Consider the following 23,757-nt stretch of genomic DNA (forward strand, 5'->3'; position numbering starts at 1 on the left):
TAGAGATGCTAGCAGCGATCATCTCCCTCAGAAATAATAAGTCCGCTGGCGATGACGGCAACAGAGCAGCTCCGTGAAGACTGTTTTCAAGCTCTGGATCATCATTAACACGTCTGCAGTTCTAGAGTTACGCCACTGACTGAATATACAACCCTTTACAAAGAAGCAGTTCTGGAAAGTTTTTACGTGACTTGATTTTAATATGAAGCATGTTAAATTAAAATAACATACACATTGTTTCACATGTGAGATACATAATGGCTTAAACCTGGAAACTGTTTTTGTATCTTCCTGATGAACAGAAAACGAAGGCTCAAACTATAACAAGCAAAGGCCACATCAATCAGTCATCGGGTTAAACATTGAACAAGCCCGTTTGTGTTGTGGATCTCAGCACATGCACGTGTTTGAAGGATTACAGGACGCAGACCGCATCACTCTTCGTTCATGGACACGTGAAGAGTGTAGAAAACACATCTGAGGTCTAACACACACATTTACAGACCAGGTAAGAGTAACACGACAGAGACGAGACGAAAGCATTTCAACACGACCAACATCATCTAACTCTCAAAGATTACACACAACTACATCAATACAAGACTGAACGGGAGTAATTCAGATGTAACATATCAATGCAGAAGCCGCTTCAACTCATTGTTACTGGATTAGAAAAATAAAAAGATGTAATCTGTCATCCTGTCCTCTGTTTAACGAGAGAGGTGATGGTTTCAGCGCTTGGCAGAAGAAGTGGATTGGCTTCCTCCCTGGAAGAGAGAATCAGCATGAGAACAGCCCAGCGATGACTGGCGTTAGTGATGAGGAGTGCGGTGTGAGGAGTGATGAGGAGTGCAGTGTGAGGAGTGATGAGGAGTGCGGTTTGAGGAGTGATGAGGAGTGCAGTGTGAGGAGTGATGAGGAGTGCAGTGTGAGGAGTGATGAGGAGTGCAGTGTGAGGAGTGATGAGGAGTGCAGTGTGAGGAGTGATGAGGAGTGCGGTGTGAGGAGTGATGAGGAGTGCAGTGTGAGGAGTGATGAGGAGTGCGGTGTGAGGAGTGATGAGGAGTGCGGTGTGAGGAGTGATGAGGAGTGCAGTGTGAGGAGTGATGAGGAGTGCGGTGTGAGGAGTGATGAGGAGTGATGAGGAGTGCGGTTTGAGGAGTGATGAGGAGTGCGGTTTGAGGAGTGATGAGGAGTGATGAGGAGTGCGGTTTGAGGAGTGATGAGGAGTGATGAGGAGTGGTGAGGAGTGATGAGGAGTGATGAGGAGTGCGGTGTGAGGAGTGATGAGGAGTGCGGTGTGAGGAGTGATGAGGAGTGCGGTGTGAGGAGTGATGAGGAGTGCAGTGTGAGGAGTGATGAGGAGTGCGGTGTGAGGAGTGATGAGGAGTGCGGTGTGAGGAGTGATGAGGAGTGCAGTGTGAGGAGTGATGAGGAGTGCGGTGTGAGGAGTGATGAGGAGTGATGAGGAGTGCGGTTTGAGGAGTGATGAGGAGTGCGGTTTGAGGAGTGATGAGGAGTGATGAGGAGTGCGGTTTGAGGAGTGATGAGGAGTGATGAGGAGTGATGAGGAGTGATGAGGAGTGATGAGGAGTGCGGTGTGAGGAGTGATGAGGAGTGCGGTGTGAGGAGTGATGAGGAGTGCGGTGTGAGGAGTGATGAGGAGTGATGAGGAGTGATGAGGAGTGCGGTGTGAGGAGTGATGAGGAGTGCGGTGTGAGGAGTGATGAGGAGTGCAGTGTGAGGAGTGATGAGGAGTGCGGTGTGAGGAGTGATGAGGAGTGCGGTGTGAGGAGTGATGAGGAGTGCAGTGTGAGGAGTGATGAGGAGTGCGGTGTGAGGAGTGATGAGGAGTGCGGTGTGAGGAGTGATGAGGAGTGCAGTGTGAGGAGTGATGAGGAGTGCGGTGTGAGGAGTGATGAGGAGTGATGAGGAGTGCGGTTTGAGGAGTGATGAGGAGTGCGGTTTGAGGAGTGATGAGGAGTGATGAGGAGTGCGGTTTGAGGAGTGATGAGGAGTGATGAGGAGTGGTGAGGAGTGATGAGGAGTGATGAGGAGTGATGAGGAGTGCGGTGTGAGGAGTGATGAGGAGTGCGGTGTGAGGAGTGATGAGGAGTGCAGTGTGAGGAGTGATGAGGAGTGATGAGGAGTGCGGTGTGAGGAGTGATGAATGCGATTTACCCTCTTGAAGATGCGGGTTAAGGAGCCTTGACTCTCTCCACGTCCCTTCTGGCCTTTGCTCTGTGATTTCTGCTCTCTCTGTTAATAAAGCAGACGTGCATCTGTCACTCAGGTTAGTGTTTGAGACAGGTCGCTCATGGCAAAGAAGAGGTTGATGATCATGAAAGAGGACAGATGAATTCAGAGCTACTAAAATACTATAGAGTATAATATGAAAGGGGCATTTCTTCTAAAGAGGCGAGGGAGGCAGTGTCTCCTCAGACATTGGATGAGAAAATAATAAAATAAAACATAAAAAGAGAGAAACTAAAAAGATAAAACTAAGAGTGGCGATGATTGAATGAGGAAAAGCCACATGAGAAAGGAGGCAATGAATTTCCAATTGATTGATAAAAAAGAGCTTTGGCTCCTCGTGTCAGAACACCCCTGGAGTCAGCTGTAACTGAGTGAGATGAAATTAATTCAGTTCAAATCTTTCTGTGCCGCATGAAACCAATCAAAGGCAGAGCATGATGATGCAGAATATTAGTCAGCATAATGTTAACATACATTTCTCATATGGAAATGACTGACACTTACCTTAGATTTTGGGGTAGATGGAGAAACCTAATCGGGGGAGAAACTACAATGAGAATCGTTGAAAATATGAGTATTTATTTATTGTTTGTCATACGTAAGGGACAGTGGAAAGGAGGAGAGATACGAACGATGTTTCTCAGGAAGTGCATGACGGCGCTCTCATCCGGACGGCGGCGCGGGGACGCACTCTTCCTCTGAGGAGACGCAGACAGACCTCCTCGAAAAGAGCCCTGTGAGGGAGACAGCACACTTCAGCACACTTCTACACACTTCTACACACTTCTACACAATTCTACACACTTCAACACACTCCTACACACTTCAACACAATTCTACACACTTCAACACACTCCTACACACTTCAACACATTTCTACACACCTCAACACACTTCTACACATTTCAACACAGTTCTACAACACACTTCAAGTCACTTCTATAGCACACTTCTACACACTTCAACACACTCCTACACACTTCAACACATTTCTACACACCTCAACACACTTCTACACACTTCAGCACATTTCAACACAGTTCTACAACACACTTCTACACACTTCAAGTCACTTCTATAGCACACTTCTACACACTTCTACACATTTCAACACAGTTCTACAACACACTTCAACACACTTCTACGCACTTCAACGGACCTGACTACCCAGGGCCCCGTCTAGGGAGAGGGCCCTTTGAAATCCCATCAATTTAAAAAAAAAAATTTTTTTTAACCTAATTAGAATTAATTGGGCCCTCCAATTGATTTCATTAATAATCATTTAAAAAAAATATTGACCAAAATGAACTCAGTGCCAGACACTCTGGACCCCCTTCCGAATGGTTTAGTCCGCAACGCGTCGACCGCCCATAGACGCAGCGGGCGGCAAACAAGTAATAACGCAGTCAGTGAGTCTAGACTAGAGCCTGATCTGATCATGCTGTGCAAAAAGCCCAAATCGGGCTTTCAAAAAAAGAAAGAGAGGAAAGAAAAAGACAGGAGGCAGAATGCGGGGAAGCAGCTGATGACTGATTTCTTCCCAAAAGGTGAACTGAGTTTGCTATATGCACCTAATGTTACATCTAATTAAAGTTAACGTAGTCAACTCCAGACAGCTGCTGCTAATGCAGGGTTCCAGACTGCGACCAAATTGGTCTCATATGCGACCATTTTTTTGAGAATTTGATTGTGCGAGTTAAAATTGTATGTGATGTGGTCGCGTCGCATATGTACGAGTGGACACCGACCGTTGTATCAGCTGCTGCAGACTGCAGTCCGTAACTTATGTTCAAAACGAACGAGTAGGCTACATCATGACTCCATTTTCCAAACCGTGTTTTTGACTTATCCTGAATCACTACAGTAACGTTACGCCTGTTATAAGTGTTTATATTCGGACTATTTTTTTTATCCCGGATTCCCGGTGTTGACTCGGATGCGTTTCCCAGTGACTGCGTGACTCGCCATAGACATTAATGGAGAGAAGTAGCTCCGGCAACAGTGTTCTTCCGCAAGACACATAGACGTCACGCGGAACGCGCCAATTACGAATTCATGAATAAAAATATAAAAATGAAAATGTCTCAGGAAACAAATTATTACAAAATGCAGGAGGTAAGGAGTGTGAGATTTCTGATAATAAATTTGAAAACAAAAAATCTGTTTTAGCTTGTTGTAAAACTCTTTTTAGCTTGTTGTAAAAATCTTTTAAAATGTAATGTACATTTAAATGTTTAATGATTTTTAAAAGATAGAAATATGATGCTAATAGAAAAATGACAGACACAGAAGATTATGATTCAACTGTAAATAGATAGATTGAATGTAATTCAAATGTAAAATTCTTAAAATTACAGATTAAAATTACTGTCCAAAATCCATGAAAATCCTGAAATTTGGCAATGATGATTAATATATTACTGGTATTTATGGTAAGCCTTTGCTGGCTTTGGTCCATTAAAACCACTATTCATCGGCATGCATTGATTAATCCCATGGCATGTAGCAAAAAAAAATAAAAAATAAAATGCTGGTGCGACCAACTGAGAAAGTTGGTGGCATCAGTTTAACCTGGTTTCTGAGGGTACAGTTGTCTCTCGTGTTCTTGTGTTCTCCTATTCAAAAATAAATGTTTTTCTTTTAAAACTTGCATCAGTATCATGGATCAAAATGTTAGTACACAAAACCGATGTAGCCTAAGGTTTAAAGGTATTTGAGCACAAGTAGACCAAATGCATCAATTCAGGTGGTGAATGAAAGAACCAGTCATTACTATAATCTGTTTTTATTATTTAAACACTGTTTATACTTGTTTATATTCAAATAATTAAAAAAATACATTTCATTCAAAATGTAATTTTCACTTTGCTAACCCGCATCGTACAATGCCATGTGTAGGGGGCCCACTAACATTGAGAGTGTTCAGGGCCCAGAATTTGGTGCTACGCCCCTGCCCTAATCAAACACACCTGAACAACTAATCAAGGTCTGAAGGGTCACTGCAGCGACACACGTGAGTTTTCATCAGGGTTGTTCACCAACATTCGGCACAATTCTGCACTCATTGGAGTCACTTCAAAGATTTTACATTCCCAAAGTTATCATATCAGGACAGTGATGTGACAGAACTCAAAAGTATTGAGGTAACAGCTCATACAAACAAAACACGAGACCTCGTTATATCATAAAGGTTTAAAAACTCTCCTTCTGCCTCATCGCGTTTGTTCTTTATATTGCCTGTGCATAAATTCACACTATGAATAAACAATACTTTTAATCATTTTAATAAATATACTTACTTTAATGTTCTCGACGTTTACTTCCGTATGACTCGTTCTGTGTGGCTTCTTTTCATTGTTCTGTAGTGCATCGGGTCGGTTCGGGCCCATGATCTGTTCTCACTGGAGTCTGATATCGCCAATATTAAATCGACAATGTGAACAGCTAAACGGATCTGAGCAACTGAGCCTTAGGCTACTGTATGTTCACACTGACAGTCCAAATCCGGTTATTTGTGTATCGGATTAGATCAGAAGTCTGCGCTGGATGTCGTCTGAGGCTTTATCCCGTCGGCTCTGACGTGTTTTTATTGTATTGTCGTTTTCTGCTCGACCGGCTCAATTATACAATCTTGTTTCTGCAGCGACTTCAGCATGTTTCCTATATCAAGGTCTAGTTTTACATGGCGTGAGAGAGGAACATAAACCATAAGAAATCCGATCCGACTGAGATGGATTTCCAGAAATTTGGATTTCAAACCACATATTCATTTAGCTCGAAAACGATTTGTTAAAATCACATTTCATGTGATTTACTGAACATGCTCCAGTCGATTAACTGAACATGCTCCTCCCGTGTTAATTAGGTTAATTATCAGAATGTGCTTCTCCCAAACTTTGTTAATAAAACATCATATATTAATTAGGTTACTTGACTGGAGGCAATGAAGGCTACCAATCAATGTCATCATGGCCTTATTAATATTCAGTAGAGCCTTTTGACCGTGTTATTGTACAAATCTTCCTTCCTTCTTATTAATGTTTCCTTGTCCATTTGAACTCATTATGTGTTTGTCTTTGGATAGTCCACCCAAAAAATTTTTAATTTACTCTCCCTTATGTCTTTCCAATCCTGCAAAACACAGAATAACATATTTTGAAGAATGTTGGTACTGTATATTTTGGAAATAAAATGTTTGGTTCCAACATTCTACAAGATATCTTCTATTGTGTTCAGACGCATGTCGGCCACCGTTTACGAGCACTAATTATGAACCTGAAGTGAATCTCACAGTATTTTACACAGTATCTGGCGTGAGTTTTCAGAGAGGTCAGGGATGAGGTCAGCAGCGGGCCCAGTACAGCTCTGGACACACATTCTCATCATATTAAAATACCAAGCTTTAACTCATTTTTCCTGATGGTAAATAAAGAAAACATATAATTTAAACAACTAATTTATTCAAACCAATGGAATATTTGTAGCACAACGTTTTCGTTTACAATGATTTGTTAAAATACTGTTAAACCAGAGGAAAACCCCTAACTCTCGATGTGTTTCAGGCTCTCCTAGAACAGGTTTTCCTGCTTGAATGTTGATTATTCTCCTCATATTCTCCATTGTTGCGGCTCCTCTCTTCCCAGTCTGTCAGTAACGCTCTGTTTACTTCCTGTCTCTATGAAGCCCCTCCTCCTGAAAGCACACTGTGCTCTGATTGGTCAGCTGGAGCAGTGTGTTGTGATTGGTCGAGTGTGTTTGGGAAATGTCCCGCCCCTTTCCTTAACCGCCAGTTTAACACACTACTAACTAACTCAACCAGGCCCCGCCCCTTTATTCTGCGCATTAATTATTATAATGAGGAATATTGTGACGGGAGAAACTCAAAACTACAATGGAGGCGTTTCAGGAGTTCAGGAGCACTGACACTGATATAGATTTGCAGAGCTCATGCTCAAACAGCAACGTCTTATTTTTATATCTTAAATATTATTATGAATGAGTTAAAGATTTTAGTCATTCTGCGTAGTTGTGCTTGCAGTCGATTATTTGATTTGTGATAATAACACAATGAAACATGACAATTTGTGCAACATTTTAGTCCAGTCTGTCAAACAAATAAATGATGAACACATGCTAAAACAAGAGAGAACCGACAGAATATTAATAACTGATTGTGTCAGTCAATGTTTGCTTTTTCCTGTCGGATTTTTTATACGTTTTAATGGATTTTTTTTGGCATAGTAAAATAAAACCTATAGCTGTAATTTAACTTTATTTGCAAAACAATTTTGTCAGATAAATACCTTAACCAAGTTTAATGTTTTGTTCTTCCCTATTTAAAATATACCATGTTTTCCTCATATTTCACCGGTTTAAGAAAGCTCAATAAAATCACTAGAGTCCGGAGAGGACTCTATTGACCCTTCAGGGACGATGTTGTTAACATCATATGAATTAGCAGATTTCGGTCAGTACAATATAATCAGACTTTTGGACAACCGGTTATATTAACCCTTTTCATTAATAAGTTTTGAGGACAAAGCCGGCTGCTCTTTCTGTCCGCGAGCCAGGAGAGGAAAGTTCAGCTGATTATCTTGTAAAATCATGTTATAGATCTTATTGTGAATGTTTAGTTAAAACAATAAAAGCTTCTTCCGTTTCATCACTTAAATAACATTGAAGCGCGGATATATCTGCTGATCTATATCCTAAAACTTGAAATCTTTCGAAATATTGATGATAATAAAGCCATATACATCTCAATATTTTTGATGTTGCTCTAGAATGATTAAAAAAGGTGATTTTATTTTTCCCCCCAATTAAACTCAAGCAGATTTGGACAAACACTTATTTTGTTAAAGCAAATTCAAAATGTTTAGTGCAAGTAAAAAAAAAGCAGACTTTTCATTAATAATCTTAATTTTCAACAATATTTGCAATATTCACGATACATAATAATAAAGATGATAATATATCGCCCAGCCCTAAAACATGAAGCATAGCATTATTACTCTCAGTAAAGCTGCTTTAAAACGAGGCAAACATTTGGTTTCATAGTGACCCCTCACCCCTGTATAATGTGCGTTTTGTGTGCAATACGGAACAAAAGATGCAGTCATGATATTAGATAAATAAACAAAACAGTCAGTGTTGATGATGTTAGATACACTTTAATCAAGCAAATGTGAAAAAGCTGAAGACAGGAACAGCGTCAGGGTTACAGATACACACAGTGTTTAGGGGTTACAGGTGCGTTCACACACACACTTACTGTTACAGACCAGTTCCCTGAGGCGTGATCGACGGACAACACTATTATACAGCAGGAACACACACTCTCACGACCATAATCATAATCATAATCATAATCACGTTAGGCACAGCCGCTTCTGACCAGCGTTTGGCACTTTAAACACAAGGACTTACACACACACACACACACACACACGAGGAGATCTCGTTTCACACTCTAACGGATTAAATATCTGGGAATTTCAGAAGAAAAAAATATTCACCTCCCTCTTGTGTGGTCTTAAAAGTTAAGGCTTTAGAAATTGCATAAATGCACAAGCATAAAAAATCATTTCCATTTTTGAAAGCAAGCCTCCGTCAGTACCGTGGAAAACCCTGAGGCGTTAGACTGGATCCTAATGTGGATATAAAACACACGCTCAGCGCTCGCTCGTGTGATATACTGTCTGAAGAGCTCACACACACACACACACACACACACTGTACCGTCTGTGCTGAACTATACTGTCAGTGAAGATTGGACAAACACTCGATTTTGTTCTGTACAGGCATTTCAAATATCTGAAAATCTTATAAAAGCAAAAAGTCACGTTTATAAACATAATTCTCACGATCGTTGAACCACAGCAAAACCCCACAACCCCCCGAGCCGCAGCTTTACTCGGGATATATGAGATGAAAGATTACAGTCAGGTCCAGCAGAAAGCCCAATCCTCACCTTTCCCTTCTTCTTCTTCTCCCCCCCGAAGAACTTTCCGAGCTGGTCCATGACGGTGGGGCTCTTCTTGCTGCGGCCCAGCCGGAGGGTGGACTGCGAGGAGCTAGCGGATGCCATGAGTGTCTGAGGGAAGCGAGGCGGGCGAGAGAGCTCTACTCGAGGTCCTCCTGGATGGTCTGCAGCTCGTCCGACTCCGAGGGCCGGTCCGTGAAGGTGTTGTCCTCTCGCCCCGGGGCGTCCCGAGAGAACAGGCGGGTCAGGTGTGGGCGGGGCCCGTCGGGGTCAGGGGTCGTGCCGCTCGACTGCTCCGTCGTGGACTCGCTCAGACTCTTGCTGGAAGAGCCATTGTTCTGGTTCAGGTCCGCCTCTCCCTCTCCTGAACACACACACCATTGTCATCAACACTGAATCATCACTTTTCACAAACCATTAGGGGTGTGCCCTTCTCTTTTCACTGGGGGCTTAGTTGGGGACATTTAATATAACTTTCCACAATGATATTGAATCATCACTTTCATGAGGAAATACTAGAGGTGTGTCGCAATATATCGCAATAATATTGTGTATAGTTCATCCAAAGTAAAAATGTTTTAGTGTCACATTAAACTACTATATAATGTTGATTATAATGTATAATAATGAATATCTGTGGGACTGATAATGGCAGATGTCTGATGTTACCAGTATAAAGTGGCCTTTATTATATTAAATATATCCAGTCAGTGACAGAGATCATCATATTCATCTACAATAATTCTGTGTTCATCTTCAGAATCATGAATATTGTTATTCTGGAGTCTCTATTGTCCTGCGTTGGGTTTCAGAACCAAGTCCATCCTATTCATTTACACACACACTGAACACCACATTTAGCATTTAATCAACAGGACATTTTTGGTTGACCTTTAATCATGTATCTTGAAGTATACGGTGATGTATATTGAATCATGAGGTGAGGGAATCGTTAAGGCCTGTTCACACCAGGACGAATTTCGCCCGCGTTATTCGTCGACGTTTAACGCCTCGTGACTAAACAATGGGCGCCAATGTGAGTGTTCACACCGACGCGAAAAACGCCACGCGTAAAAGCGTCATTTTTAAAAAACGCCTCGGGTTCGTTTTTTTGGTTTGACGCGCCGCGTCAACCTATCCGACCAACGAGATTGGCGGATTTGCTCACGTGTCTGGTACTTCTGAAGTTACAGTAAAACACAAGTTGAGGGCGCTCAAACACAAAACGGTCTTGCCGAGCACACATACGGCGAAGAAGAGATAAGATACCTACTGTATGGGCAAGATGAATGTTGAGCTGCTGGTCTCGTAGCACAAAGAGCTATAAGAAAATATTTATATTAGTATTTCTGTAATAATATAGTATAGGGTGACCAACAGTCCTGTTTTCCCTGGACATGTGTAAAACGGTCACTTTGTGCTTTACAGAAATCTGAGTTGAGATGAGAACTGCATATAGTGTCAGTTAGATTTTGACAAGTGAGGAGAGGAGAACCGCTCTGCCGACTCTTTGTATTCTTTCTTTTATTTTATTTTTCTATTGTGACCAGATGTTTGTTTGTTTGTTTTCTCTCGCTCGATCCCCATGTATCATGAGGAGGACGAGTGTGACGTTTGAGTGGTTTTATTAAACGCGGGGAAATACGACAACTCTCGTCTCTCGTGCATCTGTTCATCCGACAACTAGTGCTATGTTTTTATCTCTGGGCAACATCTCAACTTTGCGTTACACACGTCCTGTTTCCACGTCCTGTCCTGACTGTTTTTAAGTGATGAAAATGTCCTGGTTCTCAAAAAAACTGCTGGGAAAGATCAGTCCTACAGCAAAATATAGATGGACAAACAACCCAGATAGCAAACTGACATTGAAACAACGTTGATCTGACATTGTTTTGCTCATCGAATTAACGTTGAACCAACGTCAGACGCGTCATTCTTTCAAAACTAACGGAAAATCAACTTGAAATCAACGCGTTGTTTCAACGTTATGAAAGCAAACCAATTTTCGATTTTCATTTAGCTTTGAAGAATGCCGCGTCTGACGTTGGTTCAACGTTAATTCGATGAGCAAAATCAACGTTGTTTAAATGTCATGAGAGACGTCGTTTCCACGTTGATTCAATGTCAGTTTGCTGTCTGGGAAGGTGGACGAGGAAGAAACAAGATAAAGAGGATGAAAACTAAAGATATAAATAGATTTTGTTAGTTCGTTTTTGTAAGTTTGTGAGAGCTATTTTTTGTTACATTTGGAGGCATTTCTTTTAGTTATTTATTATTTAGGCCTATATATTTTTCTAATACAGAAGACATTATTTCTATCATTATTTCATTCGGTTTTTTTCTATCTGTCATAATAAAACATTGAGACATGAATATGATCACCCTAGTATAGTATTCTATTATTATTTCTGTTTTACATTAAGCGCCATCTAATGTCAGGGAATGAATTTGCATGTTCATTCGGCTTATCGTCAGCGAAAAACGCTTGGGTGTGAACACAAAAAACGCTGACGAATAACGCGCGCTGATATTCGTCCCGGTGTGTACGGGCCTTTACACTCCCTGAAACGATCCGTCGTAACACGTGTAGTGATGGGTCATTCATTAACGATCCGGTCTTTGCGTGTGTCACATGACAAATGAGCCAAAGACTCGCAAGGTAAATTAAATATTTATGTTTCCTGTGAATTATTTCAGCCTGCATTATAATGATCTCTTCATTGGGGTGCGGACTGATGGGTCAGTGAACATGAGGTTCCCCGCGAGCTCCTCCGGCCCGAGTTTAGGGAAGCATCGGGTCCATCGCAGACGTCCAATGCACTACTGAGGCGGTGTTTTGCCCGATGAGAAGTTGATCTCTTTTCATTTCTCAAACTGTTTTAATTTTCCTCGCTTTTATTTGGTGATTATTTTAATTCCGGTGTAAAGCACTAAGTGCGCTTTATAGATAAACTTGCCTCGCCTTAATTCAGAATATGATCAAGATAGTGTGTGGATGTGTTCGGGGAATCTGGCTGTTAAAAGTATAACATTTAAATCCACTTAGATGAACCAAATGACTCGAATAAAGACTCTTTCATCTTGCTGAACGAGAGAGTCGGTGAAATGATCCGAACTGCCCATCGCTCCTGACACCATGGTGGTCTTCTCCACAGGTTTGTTCCCCAGGAGGTCGTCAGGTTTGAAACACAAAGCCTCGACTGTACCGCACAACACAAGAGAATCTGAACTGACTCTAGTGTTCCTCACAGAGACTCTTTGTCCTCCACAAAGTTATTGCAGAAGGACAAAGGGGACAGTGTGACTGGAATAACTTCCCCAGGCCAGATTCTGCACATTCTCTGCCCAGTGAAACTCATCTCGTTTCTCCTGTCCATCATGTAACGTGTGGCGGATACGAATCCCTCATGAAGGTCCAAACGTGGTTTTGTCTTATTACAAATGACAAATTTGCATCATTTTTTTTGGTCAAAAGCAGAGCTGTGCAATGATTAATTGCATCCAAAATAAAATGTGTTATATCAAATATTTCTATTTATATTTAATGTAAATTGGTAACACTTTACAATAGTTAACATTAGTTTAATGTATTTGCCAACATGAACTAACAATGAGCAATCTTTTACACCTGTCCATGTCTTTTCATGTTAACAAATACAACCTTTGAATTTAATAATGTATAAGTAAATGTTAAAATGAATTTTAACTAAGATAAATGCTGTAGAACTATTGCTCATTCTTAGTTCATAAGGTAGTTAACTAATGAGTGTTACGAGTGTACTAATGAGTGTTATGAGTGTATATAAATACATGCGAGTATTTATATATACAAAATAATATCCACAGTACACACACATATATGATGTAAACGCAAACCTTTATTTGGGATGCTATTAATATTTTCACAGCCCTACTCAAACGCAGTGGTGGAGGAAGTACTGCATCTCAGTACTTAAGTAAAAGTAAAAATAACCAGATAAATATTTACTTTAGTAAAAGTAGAAGTAACACAATGACAACCATACTTAAGTAAAAAGTACCTGATTTTAAATGTACTTTAAGTATTAAAAGTAAAAGTACTTGCATAACAATTGATTCTCTTAATGACTATTTTCTAATGATTAATAAAACATTTAATTCTAACTCATTCAACCTAATACTCCTATAATGATGTTCAATAATGATGGAAAAAAATTGTTGTCACCATTTCTGAAACAAGCTTGCAGTTAGGCAATATAAACCATCCTTATCCTTACTAACTTATATATTAATAACTATGTTTGGCAGTAAACGCGATTAATTTATGGTGTAATTCTGAACCTCTTGGCTTGCCATGTTTCCTATGCACGTAAAAACAAATTTTCGCGTATAAATTGCACGATAAACACACTGTGTGCGAGACGCATTTAGTTGATGTATCTATGGCAACCAAACGTCACTGGTGAGACAAACGTGTAACGAACGGACGGTCAGATTACGTTTTGGCAGGGGAAAAACTGATCAGAAAATGTAATGAAAATGTAACAGAAGCTGTAGAAATGTAGTGGAGTAGAAAGTAGAATAATTGCTGCAAAATGTAACGAAGTAAAAGTAAAAAGTATGCACTATTTATTCTACTTAAGTAAAGTAAAGTCACAAAGTATTTGTACTTCGTTACATTCCACCACTGCTCAAACGTGGAACTGAAGCTGAATTCTAAATTAGATAATAATAACGTCTCAGCTACGTATGTAGCCCTCGTTCCCTGAAAGAGGGAATGGAGATGTTACGTCAGAACGTCCGACTAATGGGGTCTCGCCCGAGATACCAAACCCCTTCGAGTTGTAAAAAACAAGCCAATGGTACGCACAGTACCTTGGTCTGCGGAATTTGTGTCGCAAGTCCCGCTCGCTGTATGTGTGTATAAGTATATGTATATGCATTCTACGTTACATCAGAACGTCTGACCAATGCGGTCCTATCCAAAACGCCACAATGTTTGTCTTGCAGTGCCTTGCGCTAGCCACGGCTCCCTGTGGTGAGGCCCGCAAAAGCGAAGGGCTAAGCTTAACGCAAGAGTTCCCAAGGTACACAGGGTAGCAAATTCTATCAGGAAAATGCCAGCATGATGCCTACCCAGAGGGAGGACTTAGGAATAAACACATGAACCACCTAGGCGGAATATATATGGAAGATCTCGGAGGTAACCCAGCCAGAGGGTGGAGTATATTTCAGCCTCAGAGAGGCAAGAGTGGTCTTGCCAAGGGAAAGACACGTCCCAAGCAGGGGAATCGCAACACCTACTCCGACGCGAGGGCTGGGCAACGGGGGCAGCACACAGGTGTTAGACGTCAACAGTGCTGGAGGAACCCAGGGTTCAGAACTGTGGAACTCACCTGAGGAAATTACCGCACAAATCCAGTCCGTGAAGGGGAATGGTGCAGCCAATGAATTACACTGAGCAGGTCCTACTTACTGGCGGGTATACTGGAGGACACTGCCTCTATATGGATATTATAAAATCTTGCAAATGTGTTCGGTGTCGGTCAGCCCACAGCTGTTAGCGAGGTCTGTTAGCGAGGTGCCGAGTGTCAACGCCCGGGAGGAAGCAACACTCCTGCTCGAGTGTGCTTTCACCCCTGGGGGCAGACCTTAGTCTTGGTAGGCCAAGGTTTTAGCATCCACTATCCAGTGGGACAACCTCTGCTTGGAGACGGCCTTTCCCTTCAGCTGGCCTCCGGAACAGACAAAGAGCTGGTCTGAGGGCCTGAAACACTGCGTAGGTAAGCGTGGAGGGTGCGTACTGGACAGTCCAGATCACAAGGACAAATGCATTCAAAAATGAGTTTGGGCATTAACATCGCAAGGAACGCAGGTCCAGGATTGGGCGTAACCCACAGCTTTTCTTGGGTACAATATAGTAGGGGCTGTAAAATCCGCACTTCACGTTGGCTGGAGCGACTGGCTCGATCGCACCCTTAGGGCTGTGACCTCCGCTCGCATGACAGGGTGCCCATGAAGCGGACTGCCCGAAACCTGGGGGGACGCCCCGCGAATTGAATCGCATAGCTGATACTGATTGTTTGGATGAGCCAGTGGGACGGGATGGAAAGCTCTAGCCAGGCTCCCAGGAACCGGACCAGCGGGGTCAGAGGAACTACAGGCGTACCCGCCATGGGGAAGCAAGATGGAGCAGACGGCCCTGACATGGGAGGCATGACTAGACAGAGAGAGCCAGAGAGCTGGCGACCGGGGAAGAGAACAGCGAGGCTTTGCGTCATCCGTGCCCTCTTGGGACCCAGAGGCAGAGTTTGTGTTTGTTCTTTCTTCAACAAATTGAACAGGATAGCCGCTTAGCCTGGTGTTTGCGAGGCTTAGGGGTGGAGACACTGTATCTCAGGCTGTGGCCAGGGTGGAGGCTGTTGCTGTGGCCTTGCGGTAGCAGAGGGCAGAATATGTTTAATCGGCTTAGACTGCTTCTGGGTGGCCGAGAACTGCTGAGTAAAGTCCTCGACCACACTGCCAAAGAGGCCAGCCTGGGAGATAGGGGATTTGAGGAAATGGATTCACTCAGACTCCCGCATGTCTGCCAGGATAAGCCATAGGTGGCATTCCTGGACCACAAAGTGTAAATCACCTGGCCCAGAGACCACGAAATGACCTTCGTTGCTCATAGGGAGAGGTCGGTAGCAGTGCGTACCTCCTGCATAAGCCCTGGGTCTGCACTGCCTTCGTGCATCTGTTTAAGTGCCTTGGCCTTGTGGACCTGCTGGAGGGCCCTAGCATGCAAAGCAGAGGAGGCCTGACCTGTTGCTTTGTAAGCCTTGGCCACAAGAGTGGACGAGAACTTACAGGGTTTGGACGGGTGCTTGGGGTTTCCGTGCCAGGTGGAGGCGCTCTGAGGACACAGTTGCATCGCAACAGAGCGCTCCACTAGGGATACCCCAGTATAGCCCTTGGCCGCCCCGACATTGAGGGCAGTGAAGGCGGAGGCAGCCCCCAAACACTTACAGGCATTCAGAGGTGCTCTCCACAAACTGGTGACTTCCTCATGCACTTCCGGGAAGAATGGAACTGGAGGCGTGCGCTGACCCCAAGGACTAGTCATCCAGACTTGAGCGCTCAGGGCACGGTGGAGGGTTCGACTCGAGCCCGATGCTCTCGACTGCCTGGGCTAGCATGGCCGTCAGCTCTGGATCAGACTCGGGCAAAGCCATCGTCCCATCGCCTTGTGGCGATCTACATCTGATCATCTGCCGGTGCCCCGAATGAAACGCTGGGTCTTTACGCTAAATATACACTAAACACACACACAGATAGAGAAAGCCTAAAATGATGACCCCCAGCCTAAAAACAGAATTATTGTAGATGAATATGATGATCTCTGTCACTGACTGGATATAATTAATATAATAAAGGCCACTTTATACTGGTAACATCAGACATCTGGCATTATCAGTCCCACAGATATTCATTATTATCCATTATATTCAACATCATATATAGTAGTTTAATGAAGTACTGACACTAAAAAATCCTCATAAACTTTCATTTTGGTTGAACTATACACAGCACATATTGTCAGTATCCACGATACATATTGGTGCATGTTTGTATTGTTATTGTATTATATTGTGACAGCCCTAGTTTGTGGTCATGTTGTTGTGGTCTGCATGAGGTTTGAGCGAGGTTATGTCCCACACACACTGGAGCAGTGGGCCGAGGAACGGGAAGCATGTCTCTGAGAGGAGCTTCAGGCATGCGGCTCGAGTCCAGAACTCCCACCGCTGCTCCAGTCCCTGTATAAGCACATTCATGAGGAGCGGAGGAGCCCACGGCACACACACAGGCCCTCGTCTGTTCCAGCACAATCCCTGACTCCGACTACTGCAGTCCAACCGAACATGCAGGACCATTCAAACCTTGAACGGTTTCTGCTTACATTTCCTGGCCAAGATCTGGCCTTTTTTAACATTGCAGTCAAACTATTTTGCACAATTTTTGAGACTACATTCCTATGATAGATGATCAATGGCTACAGAAACAATAAAAACACTTTGCGGTTCCAGTGTTTGTATGGAAACTCGAATGAGATGTGCTCAGAATCTACTGACACACACTCTGTGATTCTGGAGTGTGGATTACCGGCGGAGCAAATACATATACTCGCACTCAATAAACATTAGTGAGAACTCATAGCCGAGGGTTTCATAAGGGGAGAACTGCATGTTTCTGATACATATTTATGGATTGAATCCAACCTCATCTGTGTGTGTGTTTTGTGGTCGAGGGATTTCCCTTGAGGTGATTTAAAAGTTGTTTTATTTTTTATTTTTGCTGTATATATAAAAGTGTTAGATGCACTTTTATAATGGATAGATGCACTTTTATGATGGATAGATGCACTTTTATGATGGACAGATGCACTTTTATGATGGATAGATGCACTTTTATGATGGACAGATGCACTTTTATGATGGATAGATGCACTTTTATGATGGATAGATGCACTTTTATGATGGACAGATGCACTTTTATGATGGAGAGATGCACTTTTATGATGGATAGATGCACTTTTATGATGGACAGATGCACTTTTATGATGGATAGATGCACTTTTATGATGGACAGATGCACTTTTATGATGGATAGATGCACTTTTATTCTGGATAGATGGACTTTTATGATGGATAGATGCACTTTTATGATGTTAGATGGACTTTTATGATGGATAGATGCACTTTTATGAAGGACAGATGCACTTTTATGATGATAGATGCACTTTTATGATGGATAGATGCACTTTTATGAAAGATAGATGCACTTTTATGATGGACAGATGGACTTTTATGAAGGACAGATGCACTTTTATGATGGACAGATGGACTTTTATGATGGACAGATGGACTTCTATGATGGATAGATGCACTTTTATGATGGATAGATGCACTTTTATGAAGGACAGATGCACTTTTATGATGGATAGATGGACTTTTATGATGGACAGGTGCACTTTTATGATGGATAGATGCACTTTTATGATGGACAGATGCACTTTTATGATGGATAGATGCACTTTTATGATAGACAGATGCACTTTTATGATGGACAGATGCACTTTTATGATGGAAAGATGGACTTTTATGATGGATAGATGCACTTTTATGATGGACAGATGCACTTTTATGATGGATAGATGCACTTTTATGATGGACAGGTGCACTTTTATGATGGATGGATGCACTTTAATGATGGATAGATGCACTTTTATGAAGGACAGATGCACTTTTATGATGGATATATGCACTTTTATGATGGATAGATAGACTTTTATGATGGACAGATGCACTTTTATGATGGATAGATGGACTTTTATGATGGATAGATGCACTTTTATGAAGGACAGATGCACTTTTATGATGGACAGATGCACTTTTATGATGGATAGATGCACTTTTATGATGGATAGATAGACTTTTATGATGGACAGATGCACTTTTATGATGGATAGATGCACTTTTATGAAGGACAGATGCACTTTTATGATGGATAGATGCACTTTTATGATGGATAGATAGACTTTTATGATGGACAGATGCACTTTTATGATGGATAGATGGACTTTTATGATGGATAGATGCACTTTTATGAAGGACAGATGCACTTTTATGATGGGCAGATGCACTTTTATGATGGACAGATGCACTTTTATGATGGACAGATGCACTTTTATGATGGATAGATGGACTTTTATGATGGATAGATGCACTTTTATGAAGGACAGATGCACTTTTATGATGGATAGATGGACTTTTATGATGGACAGATGCACTTTTATGATGGACAGATGCACTTTTATGATGGATAGATGCACTTTTATGATGGATAGATGCACTTTTATGAAGGACAGATGCACTTTTATGATGGACAGATGCACTTTTATGATGGACAGATGCACTTTTATGATGGATAGATGCACTTTTATGAAGGACAGATGCACTTTTATGATGGGCAGATGCACTTTTATGATGGACAGATGCACTTTTATGATGGACAGATGCACTTTTATGATGGATAGATGGACTTTTATGATGGATAGATGCACTTTTATGAAGGACAGATGCACTTTTATGATGGATAGATGGACTTTTATGATGGACAGATGCACTTTTATGATGGACAGATGCACTTTTATGATGGATAGATGGACTTTTATGATGGACAGATGCACTTTTATGATGGACAGATGTACTTTTATGATGGATAGATGCACATTTATGAAGGACAGATGCACTTTTATGATGGACAGATGCACTTTTATGATGGACAGATGCACTTTTATGATGGACAGATGTACTTTTATGATGGATAGATGCACATTTATGATTGACAGATGCACTTTTATGATGATAGATGCACTTTTATGATGGACAGATGCACTTTTATGACGGACAGATGCACTGTTATGATGGACAGATGCACTTTTATGACGAATAGATGCACTTTTATGATTGACAGATGCACTTTTATGATGGATAGATGCACTTTTATGATGGACAGATGCACTTTTATGATGGTCAGATGCACTTTCATGCTGGATAGATGCACTTTTATGATGATAGATGCACTTTTATGAAGGACAGATGGACTTTTATGATGGACAGATGGACTTTTATGATGGACAGATGGACTTCTATGATGGATAGATGCACTTTTATGATGGATAGATGCACTTTTATGATAGATGGATGCACTTTTATGAAGGACAGATGCACTTTTATGATGGATAGATGGACTTTTATGAAGGACAGATGCACTTTTATGATGGATAGATGCACTTTTATGATAGATGGATGCACTTTTATGAAGGACAGATGGACTTTTATGAAGGACAGATGCACTTTTATGAAGGACAGATGCACTTTTATGATGGATAGATGCACTTTTATGAAGGACAGATGCACTTTTATGATGGACAGATGCACTTTTATGAAGGACAGATGCACTTTTATGATGGACAGATGCACTTTTATGATGGACAGATGCACTTTTATGGACTTCAAAACAGAAATGTCCACTCACTGCCATTATAAAGCTTGGTAGTACACATACACACCTAGGATGGATTGAGGGCAAGTAAATCATGGGCTAATTTTCATTTCTGTGTGAACAGCCATCTCATAAATACTGCATGTTTAATGATCAAATAAGACAAATGTTGTTTAAAATATGTATAGCAGTATTATAGTACTTTTATTAATATTCTGAATTAGCATATTTATATGCTATCTAATTTAATCTAATATCATCTATAGATAATCTATATTTATAAGTTTTATAGTTTTCATGCTAATTTTAGTCTAATTGTTAGTTTAACTCATGAGCTGTATTTCATTGCTTGCTATTTATGTTTACATTTTTATTTTACTTTTTATTTTATTTCCTATTAATAATTTTAATGCTTCATTTTAAACTTATTTTTGCCTTATATTGCCAAGACAACATTTCTAATTTTGATTTAGTTTGAGTTTTTCAGCTGATATTTCTATTGTGCTCCACTGAACAGAGATGTTGTAGTCGTTTAACCCTGAGCGATGACGCTGAACAGTGAACAGTGAGGCAGTGATGAGGAGATACTCAACAATATCAGCTCACACACACACACACACACACTCAGTGAACAGTGAGGCAGTGACAGAGGAGATTCTCAACTGTATCAGCTGTTGAATATGGAGGCAGGAGCCGGTGCCAGCTGGAGTTCTCTCCATACACTGCTGATTCACACACACACACTGATACACACACTCATCCACACACAGACACTCACTCACTCAAACACACACACACTTGCAGTTTTTTAGGGTTGTAATAAACCTTCACATGATCTCTGATGCGTGAGATGATCCCCTATAAACATTAACACGCTTCACATCTTCAGAGATGGATCTATAACTCTATATAACTCTATATAACTCTATATATAACTCTATAACTCTGTTCCTACACTCCTGTTCGAACGGCCGGAACACGATCAGTTTTACCGTTTCTGAAAGAGCCTCTTCTGCTTTATTTGATCAGAAATACAGTAAAAACAGTCAAATATTATTACAGTGTTACACACTCTTTCAGAAACAGTCAGCCATCTCACGTGTGTGTGTGTGTGTGTGTGTGTGTGTGTGTGTGTGTGTGTGTGTGTGTGTGTGTGTGTGTGTGTGTCTCCTTACCAAACACCTCGTCCTGTGCCTCCGGCGATTCTGCTGACATCTGATCAGATCCGGTGGAGGATCCCTGAAAACACACACACACACACACACACACAACACTTTACTTTCACAACCAAATACTGATCAAATAAAACTGTGTGTGTGTAAGAGAGTGTGTGTGAGTTGTTACTTTTTGACAAATCTAGTGTGTGTGTGTGTGTGTGAGCATGTGTGTGAGCTAACATACTGTACACACACACACACACTTCTCGTGACTGTAAAGCATCTCTGCTTTGTCTTTTTGAAATGTAAAATTAGGATAAAAACACTAAAGACTGCATATTTATATTACTGAGTAAGTGTGTGATTACACCGTTGAAAAACACACTTCAATCACGCAGTGTGTGTAACTCAGTATAAGGTGGTGTGTGTGTAACTCAGTATAAGGTGGTGTGTGTGCAGTGGCGTAGCCAGGGGAGGGGCCATGGGGGCACTGGCCCCTCCTGAAAACTGATTGGCCCCCCAGTGTGCCCCCACCCTTCTAATTGTCTGTCACTCAAAAATTCATATCATAATCTTTCAGCTTGTAGTAGAATAATTCATGATTCCGCGTCGCGCGATGCTTCTCAAAACCACACGGTAAGTTGATATATATTATACAGCTTATTATTCACCCTGCTGAGGGGAATGTGCTAAAGCCTGGAGTGGAGCGAAAGCACGTTCCTCTCTCCACTCTAAGCATTTTGTAATCACTTCGCTAATGGTCCACTCCGGTTTTTCAATTCCCGCTCACGGAAAAACTGCTCCATGTTCACTCAATTAGTCTTAGATTTTGAGAAGTGCATGTCAGGCTACTGCTCGCTCGTTTGCTGCGGTCGTATGATAGAAAACAGAACGCGGGTCAATAATGGTCGTTTCTCAACCAAGAACGCAAACTTCGGAGAACGAACTCCCGAGGACGAGAGGACGCGAGTCCGGTCATTCTGCTAATGGAATAGCGCGTTCTTGATCGCGTCACTCAGCACGCGGCTACTCCGGTTATCTCTTAACGTTATATGGTATAAAACACAACTTTGCTTCTTTTCATCAACAATAAAACGAAATACATTTAAAACAGCACTCTGCCTCATTTCATTTATAAATGGACATATTATCATGAACAGATTATGGCCACAAAAATGTGGTTCAGGTAACCTTATCTCACATTGACTATCTTCACTGCATATATTTATAACACGAAATATAAAACACAACCCTGCTTCTTTTTGTTTTCATTTTAAAAATGTGAAACATTATTGATCATTAAAACTGACATTTAACAAACAGACATATCGTTTTATTGTATTACACACAGTGAAGAGAATGTATAGTAAAAACATTCACATATAAAGAATATTTTATATATTTTAGAATATATAAAATTACACAACCCTGTCTCTTTTGTTAAATGTCAGTTTTAATGATAATATCCCATTCAAAAGTATAAGTAGCCTAATAGGTAGGCTATAATAAGCTACAATGAGAAATAAAGTAAACAATTCAGTTAAACATAAGTCAGCTCTCTAATGGGTTACAAAGTTAAAGTTAAATAGCCTAAAAGTTAAATATATAAAGTTATGAAACTTCACTTTTCCCTCAGCCAGTTAGCAATGTTTGGTCTTATAAGATAAATTAAAACATGCACTGAAAAGTTATGTAGATGGTTGATTAGGCCTATTTGTCAAGATAAGTAATTGTTTTTCATAGATTAAAATAGCTTTTAAATTACGCAAACTGGCAATATTAGATCGGTTTAAAACATCTCTCCTTAAAACGCTATTGGTCTCGACTATTTAAATAAAGTTACAGGAATATGACTTGGCCTGAAAAAAAAAAAAATAAATCAGTCAAAATAATTTTTTTTTATTTAATCCCTGCATCCAGAAACATTCTCAAATAAAAAAATATAAAAAAGATAATTAAATAAAAATGCATGATTAAATAGCAAAATAAATAATTAATACTACTGGATAATTAAGTCACTGTTTCTATGATCCACAAATATTACATTAAACTAAATCATACCTTTTTGAAAAAGTAGCTATCTAACAAAGTATTATATGTGATATTTTACAATCAATATGCTCAAGACTAATTAGCCTTCCTCGAAATAAGCAGATTTGGTCTATTCATCAATGCAAATTTACTGCAACTGCTGAAATGCAAATTGAATAGGATGTGGGGAAAAAGATGTATACAATTTTATTACAGTTTTATGAATTCATTAATTGTGTATTTATTATATGAATGATTAATATAATTATGGATTCATATAAATAAGGCTGTTCTATTATTATT

General features: G+C 40.8%; 2 protein-coding genes across 2 annotated transcripts in view; both read right to left on the bottom strand.

Moving 5' to 3' along the window:
- Positions 1 to 176: 176 nt before the first annotated feature.
- LOC120476305 (uncharacterized) lies at positions 177 to 9,343 on the bottom strand. Its single transcript, XM_039667307.2, has 5 exons — positions 9,227 to 9,343; positions 2,889 to 2,990; positions 2,761 to 2,787; positions 2,182 to 2,259; positions 177 to 767 (listed from the first exon to the last, which is right to left on the bottom strand). The coding sequence occupies exons 1-5, from the start codon at positions 9,341 to 9,343 to the stop codon at positions 732 to 734; spliced, it is 360 nt and encodes a 119-aa protein (XP_039523241.1). The 3' UTR covers positions 177 to 731.
- The window catches only part of LOC120476306 (myelin basic protein), a 21,024-nt gene continuing 5,673 nt past the window's right edge, over positions 8,407 to 23,757 (bottom strand). The window contains exons 3-4 of the mRNA XM_039667308.2: positions 21,442 to 21,505; positions 8,407 to 9,602 (exon numbers count right to left, since the gene is read on the bottom strand). Of these exons, the coding sequence (XP_039523242.2) occupies positions 9,379 to 9,602; positions 21,442 to 21,505 (288 nt within the window). The 3' untranslated portion in view covers positions 8,407 to 9,378. The remainder of the gene's footprint in view (positions 9,603 to 21,441; positions 21,506 to 23,757) is intronic.

The sequence above is a fragment of the Pimephales promelas genome, chromosome 12 (assembly GCF_988280905.1).
Source record: "Pimephales promelas chromosome 12, fPimPro1.hap1.1, whole genome shotgun sequence".
Taxonomy (NCBI): domain Eukaryota; kingdom Metazoa; phylum Chordata; class Actinopteri; order Cypriniformes; family Leuciscidae; genus Pimephales; species Pimephales promelas.